The sequence below is a fragment of the Nuphar pumila genome, chromosome 2 (genome assembly GCF_984573655.1).
Source record: "Nuphar pumila chromosome 2, dmNupPumi1.hap1.1, whole genome shotgun sequence".
NCBI lineage: Eukaryota > Viridiplantae > Streptophyta > Magnoliopsida > Nymphaeales > Nymphaeaceae > Nuphar > Nuphar pumila.
This window is the reverse complement of record NC_143250.1, coordinates 31,477,384-31,489,271: the sequence shown is the minus strand read 5'-3', so window position 1 is coordinate 31,489,271 and position 11,888 is coordinate 31,477,384. Positions and strand designations below refer to the sequence as shown.

General features: G+C 38.1%; 1 protein-coding gene across 4 annotated transcripts; it reads right to left on the bottom strand.

Annotated features, from left to right (window-relative positions):
* Window positions 1-1,466: 1,466 nt before the first annotated feature.
* LOC149845168 (uncharacterized) lies at window positions 1,467-10,977 on the bottom strand. 4 transcript variants are annotated; one of them, XM_089995570.1, is made up of 10 exons: window positions 10,842-10,977; window positions 10,380-10,494; window positions 10,131-10,257; window positions 9,926-10,003; window positions 5,713-6,079; window positions 5,371-5,483; window positions 4,733-4,897; window positions 4,499-4,638; window positions 2,018-2,110; window positions 1,467-1,916 (listed from the first exon to the last, which is right to left on the bottom strand). In XM_089995570.1, the coding sequence occupies exons 2-10, from the start codon at window positions 10,445-10,447 to the stop codon at window positions 1,757-1,759; spliced, it is 1,311 nt and encodes a 436-aa protein (XP_089851696.1). In that variant the 5' UTR covers window positions 10,448-10,494; window positions 10,842-10,977; the 3' UTR covers window positions 1,467-1,756. The 4 variants fall into 4 exon arrangements, with proteins under 4 accessions (XP_089851696.1, XP_089851697.1, XP_089851698.1 ...); XM_089995571.1 differs by lacking the exon at window positions 10,842-10,977 and adding an exon at window positions 6,291-6,519; XM_089995572.1 differs by lacking the exons at window positions 10,131-10,257; window positions 10,842-10,977 and adding an exon at window positions 6,291-6,519 and having other exon boundaries at window positions 10,380-10,403.
* Window positions 10,978-11,888: the final 911 nt, after the last annotated feature.

Sequence of the window (11,888 nt, the reverse complement as noted above, 5' to 3'; positions counted from 1 at the left end):
ATATATATATATATATATATATATATATAAAATCTAATTTTGATTTAACCCACATCGAGGCCCAACTTGGTCTAGACTTGGTCTACCCTTAATACCATTCAGGCTCGGTTTGTTCGTACTGAGTTATCAAGAAAATAGATCCCAACTCGGTCTGTCCAAACCGAGTCGGTATGCTATGGACAAATAGACCTGAACGGGTCCTAACAGACTGAGTCAGTCTGTCATGATATACAGACCCGACTCAATCTGTTAAAACCGAGTCGGTCTGTCAGAGCACTCAGACCTTGGCTCAATTTGCACTGACTTGGTTCGGTTCGGGTCATGCCCAAACCGAGCAGTATGGCCAACTCGGTCTGCAAAAAACATAGACCAAATCTGTCATGCACTATTTCTACAACAGTTCCAGCAACACCATTGTTGTCAAACTACTGCAATTTCTGCAGATGGAGCAGTGCCACTGGCGATCGTCAATCGCCTGCGACTGTCGTCATTTTTTTTTGTTGTTCCTGCAACGATGAGGGCAGCGACCGAACCTTTTGCCTCCTTGCAGCAGGCGGTCTTCCCCTCCCTATTTTCGTCACCAGCATGTGGCAATAGCAGAGCGAAAACCCCTTTATTGCTCCCTTTCTTCTACTGCAAAGCATGGATAGGGTTCTCCCTGTCCTTGTTTTGCTACAACTCGGTGACAACCGTGAGGTTGCCAACGACCTCTATATTAAAACAACGAGAGAAAGAGGGGGCTTACTATCGACGATGGGTCTTCTATTGCTTTTCCCTTCTTGCTCCCTCTTTCCTCCTCTAGTGTTTGAATAAAGAAAGGGGAGAAGGCCCACCCATGGCTTTTATAGCCATGGAGGATCGGTTACCCCCTACCCCTTCTCATATTAATTGGGGGAACCCCCCCTTCCTCTCCCATGATCTGATTCGTGGGAGAGGAAGGGGTGGTGGTTCCCCACCCCCCACCCCCCACCCCCCCCCCACCCCCCCATGGGGGGGTGCGTTACAGCTTCCCTTGAAAGCTTGAACAGATCTTAATTGTTCGGAGATGTCCTGACCGTGAACACTCCAAATTGTAGAACTCGACTCCATCACACCCACCGATTGGTACCCAAACATCAGTGGATGACCACATGAGAAAAAAGAGCATTACCCAATCTTTTTTGAAATTGTTAGAAAAGATAATCAGAGTGTTCGAAGATTCGTATGGGCTCATAAGCTAGATAATGCAAATAAGGCTGGTCTCATAGGATCACGGTATACTTTTTATCGGTCTCTCTTTTTTTAACATGGAAAATCCAAACCGGAGTCAGAGACCTGGCCGATCTGGTCTTAGCCTGCCTTACTTACAGTTGCTGTCCCAGCAGCACAAACTCCTTGGGCACTCCCTTCACCCCTAGGAAGCCTCTTGCTTCGCCTTGCAGAAAGGGGCACCCACACGGGCACTTGTTTTTGCCGATGCTAATATGTCAAAGGTTAAGTTTTTGAAGTTGCATTACTCAAGGAGCAACTAAATATGACTTTACATTAGTAGAAGAGTTGGGAGCCGTCCCAGCCGCATAAAACTCCTTGGGCACCCCCTTGACCCCTAGGAAGCCTCCTGCTTCGCCTTGCAGAAAGGGGCACCCACACGGGTTCTTGTTTTTGCCAATGCTAATATGTCAAGGATAAGCTTTTGTAGTTGCATAATTCAAGGAGCAACATAAAGATGACTTTACATTAGTAGAAGACTGATTGGAAAAACCATGTAAAATGAACATTAAGGAACTGTTGATTTGCTAGATTTTTCCAATATTTTCCAGGATGATTCGATCCGTAGAAGATGCAGCTTCTCCACAAATGTTTCTAAAACCTCTGCCTCTTCTGCTGGCGCAAATGCCATGCATATGCTAAGCTCTTGGACTGCTTCTACATATCTCCTGAACAAACAGTGAAATGATCCAATAAATACATACTGATGCTTTGTTTGATTCCTTTTGCTCCCCACTGCTCTGAGAGAGAGAGAGAGCAACAACATTACCTGCTGTGGTAGAGAAGCAAACCATGGTCTCTCCTCAAAGCCCAATTAAGAGGTTGGAGAATCAACAGCCTCTCTGATGCCATGATAGCCAATCTGAGGTTCAAAACATCAGGTTGAAAGCAGTCAATAGAGAATAAAAAAAGTTCTGATACTCAAAGATTCGTTGCAAGAAGCACGTGCCAGTTTCTCTACTTAGGATGCATGAAAAGCAGAGTGCCTATGGAGCCTGTAAAGCAACTAAAATATCCTGCAAGATATTCATATGAATGCTGAAGACAGTTGATCTCTCATTTCTAAATCCTAAGTGACATCAAAGATTATAAGAACTAAGTTCACACGGATGAAAAGATTGTGATTATGTAGAGAGAGCAAAGCTAAGACATTTATTAGGTCTAATTCCATATCCACTGGAATGAGATGGTATTTCAGCCTTATCCCTGCTAACCACACGGGAAACTGCAATGAATATCTTTTTATTGTATTCTGTCATAAGGATGGAGTTTGGCATTGAATGGAGAAAATGGTCGAGGAAGTGGATCTGTGAAGCTCACTGTATTGAATGAACTCAATGCAATGAATTTAGGTTTTCATCATATTTAGTAACTGAATTCTCACATATAATGACTGATCAGGTCCAAATGTAGAACATGCATTTGAGCAATAAGCCAGCTACATCGTACTTTCAGACAAATGCAGGAAATAGGAACAAGATCTTGGCTAAAAGTCCAAAACTTTCTTTTAAGGTAACAAAGTACAGATAACATAGCACAGTACCTTTCTTAATAAACCAAGAAAAAAGTTGTCATGGGTTTGATGCAGGAATGCAAGCCCATGTATGCAGGAATAGCTGTCTGCAAGTTCTCATGCAAATCCATGCAAAAAACATACAACACAAACACATGGATTGAATTCATACATGAGAAAAGTATATATCAAAAAATACCTATAGCATATAGAGAAACAAAATGTGTTCAGATGTGGTTTATAAGCAGATGAACATGTAAATAATTACTCTAAACTTCAATATTGGCACACTGATCATTTTTCATATTTGAGAACATCTTCAAACAGTAAATCATAAACATTCTACTGATATGTACTAGTGATAAAGTAAGCTTAAGCATAAATGTTCTGCACACTTTTATTTATAAGAATTTGTTTTACAACCTCCTCTGCCCATGGCTCCCAGTCATGATGCTAATCCCACCTGTTATCATTCTTTTTGTAGCCACAAACTTCATCCCTCATCTTGATCCCCAACTGGACCATTCTTATGCTTCCACACTGGACTCGGTGCTTACTAGTAGATTCCCAAAATAAAAGGGTATTTTCATTCTTATAGAGCGCATCACCTCTTTGATACTCTCATTGAGTCATCATTTGATTTTTAGATAGAAATATGTGCATGAAACGGCAAGACATGGCTACTTGAATTCCCTTATCCTTTACTTGATTAATCAACAGCACAAAGCTCAGCTTTGGAACAGTAAGATGTTCTATGTAACCGTCCACAAACAAAAGTTGGAAGGCTCTTTAGCGCGTAGGGAAAAAAGCAACTCTTTTCCCTTTCCCCCTGACTTCCCAAAATTGTCACAGCATCTGATACTTGTGACTAATGATACATGAATATACATACACATATACTTATGTTTGTGACTATGCGAATTCAAATTTCACAATATAAGTCAATAAAGCATGAATATCCTCTTAAAAATTGCAAATTCCTGAATGGAAATTTTAAACCATAATAAACAATAAATAATATATCTAACTTGGAAATTGACATCTACATAATCAATGATAAATTTAAAGAAAAAGGTAATTAGAAAGTAAAAGGGTAAATGAAAAAGCTGCCCAACTTAATCAGCTATTCACATAAGAGCCACCAACCTTCGTTTATTACATTTAGTGGCTTGTGTTTTCCATCAAATACACAATTGGTCTTAAAACATTTAATTGACAATTGTTGACCCAAAAAAATGACTAAAATGTCCTGAACATTATTTTCCTAACAAAAATAAGTTGGGTGGTTCTTTGTGATAGCCTATAATTTTTCTGGCTTTTTGTAATTAACCCAAAATAAAAGATTGTGTCCACTAAAAAACATGGATGAAGTTAGAGACATGTAGCTGACCATGTCGGATCAGGTTTGGCTGTGTCCATGAAGTGTCATGGCATGCCAGGTGCCCATGTAGGTTTCATGTCATGTTGACTTTGGACACACACGCAAAATGTTGGTTCATTTCACATGATGGATAGCATAAGGAGCACATGAAACTGATTATTAGTAAGGACATTCATACAGGAAGCTTCCATGAGATCAATATCTCAGGAAAATTATTGTTTAGTTCTATATTAATCCATGTGCCTCAGAGTCCTTTTTATCAGAAAACTGAAATTCAACCAATATCAAAGGAACCGTGTGCAGTGTACACTAAGCAAGAAATTACACAAATAAATTCCAAGGGCAAAATTTTATACCTCATCTCTTGGGGGCGCAATAAAGGTGGCCAAGAACCTTCAATATTTCTAGAATTGTCAGGACTATTATAAACAGGCCTGAGTGGAGAAGTCAACATCAATCCATGATTCATCCTTGAAGCACGTTTCCAGTGAAGCCTCTGTAAAAGGATACCGTAAGCAAGGATATTGAGAAAATTTATGTTAATAGTGTTATCTCATGAAGACTGTTGTTTTTGTATCTATTAGAATTACAATCAAATTGGCTAATGCAATCCCAATGATGTCTCTATTTGTCACAACTTCAAGCCCTTGAAGTGACTTGCTGTCCAAGTCGTAGGCCTTTGATCTAGGATCTTCAACACACTGTCCATTTATAACAGCAAACAAGTTGTGCCCTGATGATGCCTTGAAAAGTTCCTGAGAACGGAGATTGAGAAAACAAACCATCAGCAAATCAGCATGCAAGTCTTTCAAGGCAAGAGAGAAAAAGGAAAGAAATTTTGCAATTTCAGTATAATGGAAGATGAGAATATGCAAACCTACAAGAACAATTAAAAAGATGGAAGAGCTAAGAACTTGACAATTCGACACAAAAACTCTAATTTATAATATTACAAGAAACATTCAACAAAGTCAAAAGTTGTCCACGTGAAAGTTGACAGCCTCCAGAAACCCATTTAACAGTAACCCAAACTAAAAGGTTTTCAGATGATAAGACATTTTGCAAGAACATGTAACTACTAGACTGAGACTGCTGGAGGTGTTGTTAACAGAGAATAGCACTCCTGCTTGGAGTGGCTTCAGAGTTCCAACTTCAAAAAATTCTACAGTTTTTCATAGCCATTATCAACGCATTCAGTATGAAGTACAAATAAACTTATGCAACGTACCTCCAGACTATAGATGTTAGGCCATATCAAAAAATCTTCCCCAACTCGAGATCCCACCATGTTAATGCCTAGTCTTCGACAAACTTCAATGTAAATTATGCTAAGGATGATAGCTGCCAACAAATGAATAGCTATTCCAGGTAAGCTTAATAAATAACAATCTCTGATCATTCAGTAAATGGCACACACATTCAAGTGAGCATATAAAATAAGAGACTGTTCACAGGGAAAAACTCAAACCTAGCTCATTATTCAAGCAAGAATTTAAACATAAAATGAAAAAGGAACACTGCAAATAAGTGGGTAGACATAGTAAGGAAATAAAGAAAAAGAAAAACATACTGCTGCTGAATCCAGATCTTAATGCAGTGTGCAAATATGAAAACTTTGAATCCACCAGAACAGGAGACCTTTTGAATCTTCTTGTTTCAAAAAGAACTACATTCACAGCTTCTAAAACCTGCACCAAATGGCAACCAATATCTCTCGAGATTAATTCTGCTTCTACTTCCGTTGCAATAACATCCAGCTCTTCCAGCCAGCCAGAAATGTTCTTGCCAGCCATAGGAATATCTTCAACATTATCCCATCCATATTTCACTTCAACAGGGAATGGTGAATCTTTCCGTTCATTTGAAAATGAAAAATCATCCATATCTCGGTTAAAAGAAGCAAAAGCTTCATCTTCAGCTGCAATAAACAGCAAGGCCTGCAGAAGACATGTTGCATAGTTCAGCAATCATGTTTCCCAGATGAAAGAAGTAAAGGATAAAAATTTCTGATCCAGAAGATATATAACCACTGAAGTCAATATAGCAAGCAAAGACACAAGTTTATGTCTCTAGCCATTTTGCCAGAATCTGCAAGGTGTTTCCACAAAAAAATATATCAAAAGAATCAAGCAATAGATATAGACCTACCCTTAGGTTGTGCTTTACTCTATTAAATCCCCCAATGTGAAAGGAGAGAGATTCTTCCAACTCTTTGAAACCTAAGATTTTCATCCAATTCATTACATTTTTCTCCGAAATGGCTCAGTCCCTCTGTGTGGGAAAACAGATTCTTCTTTCTGACTCTGAGACCTAGGTTTTTCACCCAAATCATTCCATTTTCCTTCAAAAAAAGCTCAGCTGTTTGCACTTTAGAAAGCTGGAAGGAGTAAAACAGAAGAGAAAATCAACTTATCATCAAACAATTTATGAAATAATATTCTTGCATTTTTTTCTAAAATTGCTTCCTATAAAGATAAGTTTTAGGGGCTTCTACCTTTTTGGTGTTTGAAGCAATGTTCTGAAAATTTAACAGAGCTTAAGGTGGTTTGCTTGAGGATTAAATTAATTGAATTGAACAAATCAAACAGAATTTTTTAGATAGTAAAATGTTTCACTGAGAAAATAGTTGAAGACATTATCATGAATGACTTTCGAAGTGTTTCCCAGGATATAGTTCAAAACAGAACCCACATTCATTTCCTAAAGGCAACCTAGATGGGTCAACACAGGTGTAAAAAATCTAAAACATGTCAAAGAAAATTTCAGAGTTAGTAGAAAATGCATCAAAAGAAAAAAGGATTTCAGGTCCATTGTTGCCTTCATTTCTTGGAATCAATTCAATAATTAAAAAAGTTTTGGATAGGTTTCAGATCCATTTGAAGGGTAGCAAAAATGTACAAAAAGAATTTAAAAGTTTTGAAATAGAATAGGAAGGATTAAATATTCACATATTGTTCTAACTCAGTTTAAATTTATCTTTAACAAAAAAAATATGAAGGGACTAGACACCTTTCAAAAGTTGTGTTGATGTTAGATACGTGAATTTAATAAAAATTGGCCTCCAATAGTGTTAACTGATTTTATCATTCTTTTCAAATAAAATCAGGATGAACAAAAAAAATGATAAAATGAAAATATTACATTCATTTTGTTAATTTGTCATTTTGCAATTAAAATGTCGTGAAAATGATGCATATATTTATCACCAGTGGAAGATATAAAGTATTTTCTAATGAAAGATTGAACAAGCAAATAACAGAACACTAACAAATGGTTCGGTTTAAATTTACATTTTGAAATAAAAAAAACCACGAGAATAGCCTCCCTTCAAAAGTTACATGGTTGGAATGTAGAAGAATATTAAAGCATGTGAATCTTCTGAGATAGGAAAATGGAGGTTTGAAGAAAATAAAGCAAATTTTCATGCATGCTAGGGAGAAAACCCCCACACCAACAGTGGCATGAATGAGAAAACCATGCATATGGTAGAAGTTTACCACATTTTTTTTCCGAAACAATGACTCCTAAAGAATAGTGAAGATGCAGATGATAGGTTAACCTATTTCTTACTACTATAACTGCTGCCCTTGATTCCAGTACAGCACAAAATTTCAACCTTTGACAAGTGGGACTTGTGTAAATTGTTCAGTAATCATTTTTCAAGAGACCCTACAAAACTTGACAACCTTTCTCATAAATTCAAATAAAGTTGTGTTTGATAACCAAATGTCCTGCTATCTATGTCACATGAATACTCCAATTTGGCCCCCATATCTCGTCCCCAAATATACTGGTCATATTGAAAACCATAGAAATGGGCATATCCATGTGACATAGCCTGCCATGGTGGATAGATGGCCAGAAAACAGGCTGAGATTGCCAATCAATTTCCTTGTTTTTTTTCAAATCTTCATTGTGAAGGACACTGGTACTTGCCCAAGATCCCTGGCAATCTTTGCCTGATATTTTCTAGAGGGAGATATTATGTGGATCCAACAGGGAAAGTTCTCCAAAAGTCCTTTATAAGAATTTACTCCAAGTTTATTACCAACTATATTTCATAAGGACACTTTTTCCAATTTTATCATAATTTTCTAATTAATTTGAAAGACATAAACCATACATCAAGATTCATTCTCAAAAAGAACAAAAGAAAGAAACAGCCTCTGCACAGATTTCGTTTATGCTCTCCCATAGTGGAAAAATATACCATCCCATTAATATACACAAATTCCATTATAGTCCTAAATACATATATATCTTTTACTGTTTTTTAGCACATGCTGACATTTCAACAGAAATTTATGAGATGCAGGACAAGATTACCCAAAGGATGGCTACACAATAGCTGACCATCAAAGGTAATGCAGCATTATAAGCAGGAAAACAAGAAAAAATTTACTCAAATGTAGGTTATCTTGCAGAATCGCAACACCCGCTTGCACAGGTATCATAGGCTAGTGGGCTTTGACCATTCTTAATGCTTAATATTAGCTTTCCCTGTCTTTTTTTCTTGCTGTTTTTTCCACGTTGTTTTAGCAAGGATTTAACGCACTACCACAAGTCTAATCATAAGATGCATTGAGTGGCAATCCCATGGACAGAATCAATGTCACCTTATCAAACAGAAAAGGATCATCAAACCATGGTAAAAGTGTGAAACTTGCCAGCATTCTCAACAAGTGACAAGCATGATCACCATGTAAATAATGTTTTATTAAGGCTCTATATATAAAATGGATTGGTTATGCATTAAATTTCAGCTTTCAAGACTGTGCTTAGCCAAGTGAAACAAATGACTGCATGACAAGTTGTGCAATAATTATATATGTTTCATGATAATTACATAGAAAATATCAGCGAATATCATTCTGACTTCCAATAGCTTAAAAACACTAAATCATGGAAACTATAAACCAGTTAAAAGTACCTTTAGATCTAACACTACAACCAGCAAAAGAAACATTCACAACAGGTATCTAAGCTGAATGTCCAACCAAAGGAGATACAGATAAACACATAACTTGATCAGCCCATAACAAAAACTCTAGTAACATTGTCACTTCACCCCGATGGCCAAACGGGGAGTGAAACAGAACCAAATCAGAAAACCAACACATCGACATATGAGCCAGGATGGACCTGGCTCATTGGCTTGAAAAACTTGATAAATTTGGCTTAACAGGGCCAAGAAGCAAGTTCCCTTGCAGGAAAATACTCAGAGAGCAAGACTCAAGATACAACATCAATTTAGACAGAAGTGAAACAGCAAATAGATAGCTTAATCTGTCATAATGCAAAATACAACACATACAGATCAAGGCCCCATGCTAGACAAAAGGGGAAATCTCATCATCTTAGCCACCGGAAACTAAAAATCAAAAACTTGTAATAACATTTTCTCCAATCAAATACATTTGCACAAAGCAAAATGGCCCAGTATAATCATACATATCCTCTCAAGGCCAAAATACATCTCATCAAGAATAAAGCTGAGCTTCAGGCACATTTATAAAAATGCAGCAATATTTAGCTTAAATAACTTTAAAATAACAAAGAGGATGACCATTATGTAACCATGCACGGGGCCACCATAAGAAGAAACCTCTGCCATGCCCACAGGAACATGAAATCGAGAGGGGAAGTGGACTATTAACACTGGAAAACTTGACCAAGATAAGAAGCATAAGGAAAGAAAGAGAGCCACAGAATCCGGTACACGTCGACGATAATATCAAATTTTTTACTTGGATTCAGATCCACAAAAAGAGAGGACACGATACCTTAGCAAGTGAAATATCACTGTCCTTGTTCGCGAAGGAGATCTCCTGAGTGAACTTCTGCCTTGCCATCTTAAGAACCTAAAATTTCCAAGTAAAACAAAAACAATACTCCTCTGAGATATAAGGGGGAATAGGGGATGGAGGAGAAAGTAAAAACGAAAGCACCAACCACCGCATTTCTATGGAGAATTCCAGAGAGAGAAACCTTGGTGTAAGAATTTTCTGTCTGGCTAGGCTCGTTGAGAGTAGAGGCGGCAGCAAGCGGCCCGAAGACCACCCGTCGTCTTCCTTGACTCGAGAAATCAGTCGTGGCCGTTGCCATCGTTTTGTTACTACAACCCCACCAAGGATTGATCCTGAGCTCGTAATATCAAAACCAATACATACATATCCACGCATACCCACATAATCAAAACAAACAAAAAACGGTTGTTGGTCATCATCCAATCCTTACCGGAGAGGCAAGCTCCCCTTGGTCGAATAAACGCATGCAGCAATCGTCGGACGCAACAGAGACGCCATAGAGAGAGGGAGAGAGAGATCAAAGGATCACGCGTTGTTGCTGGCTCCTACGAGGAAAAACGATTCGTTGTAGTAAGAGAAATAGTTTATGGTGACGATAGGAACAGGAGAGGTCGAGTGACGCTTTGGTGGTGTCACCATCGAAGAAGAAGAAGAAGAAGAAGAAGAAGAGTCAATGCCTCCTCCAAGACACCTGGCCTCGACGAAGGCAAAGGACAGACCCCACAACATCACTACCACCAACGAATAACGAGAGAAGAGAATCACGAATTGGACTCTGCAGAAGGGCAGAAGCAAGGCACCACAATATCGGCCTTCGATAGAACCGACGGGTTCCAAGAAATGAACGAATGGTGGGAGCTTTAAAGAGTGAAATGAATGAGAGAGTTCACACCCCTGAATCCCTTCCTTCTTGACCAGTCCCCCTCGCCTTCTCTGGTGGTCTTCATTCTTGAATATCTCTCACAATGATAAGGAGGACGAAGGCGAAGCTTTGGAAAAGAAAAAAAGTGATTGTGGACAATGATGTCGCTTGACAGACGTGTCCTTTGCTTTCATATAAAGGCCTTTTCTTTTCTTTTCTTTAAAATTGTTGTGCATTTCTTTGTCGCTCATAATGTCGTAAGAATCGGCTCGATCCATGAATCGTTCTCCAAACTATTCAGCTGAATTGGGCCATATTGATTCGGAGCTTAATTGATTTCAATAGCTCAACCTCTAAAGAATTAACTTTGTTCATCTTTATTTTCTTTTAATGAGTAGGTTCAGGTCATGTGTATCTCGATTTTCTGTGCAGATATGATACATATGGGGTGATTCAGGCCTATACTGCCTGTAAAATTAGCACTCTCTCTCTCTCTCAACAGTATATATGGATTAATGGAGCTAAGGTTACCTTTGGTTATATTTTTGAAAAATGAAAATACTGTTCAAGAGATTCACTTTAAACATCTCTCGTAGATCTAAATCTTATTTTTGAGCTTTGTAATAACTCATTTTTTATGAGGTTGATCATGTGTCAAAAAGTTTAAATGAGATTCACTTTCTAAATCTAGGTTAAAACTGGGTGATGTGCAATGGATGATGACGTTTTTTATTATATCTAAAAAAAAAAAAAGATTAACGGAGTCGCTCTTTTCAGCTTTGGAACGGTTTCTATTATTACACGGAGCACTAACGGCGTGTATGCGGGTGATGATAGCTGTCTGACATCAAAAACAGAAATCGAGTGCGTCGCTTGCCCTGTGATGACGTCATCCGCTTGGCATAAGGTGAGAGGTGAGGTAGGGGGGGGGGGTGGAATGAATGATTGCTTTGAGTAGAGTTTTGGAATATCCGCTGGCATCTTGAAACTGTTTTACTTTTACGTTTAGAAGAGTTATGATATTTATTTGCTACTACATTGTTTAGTATTAAATGCTAATCTTGGAATATGATTGGG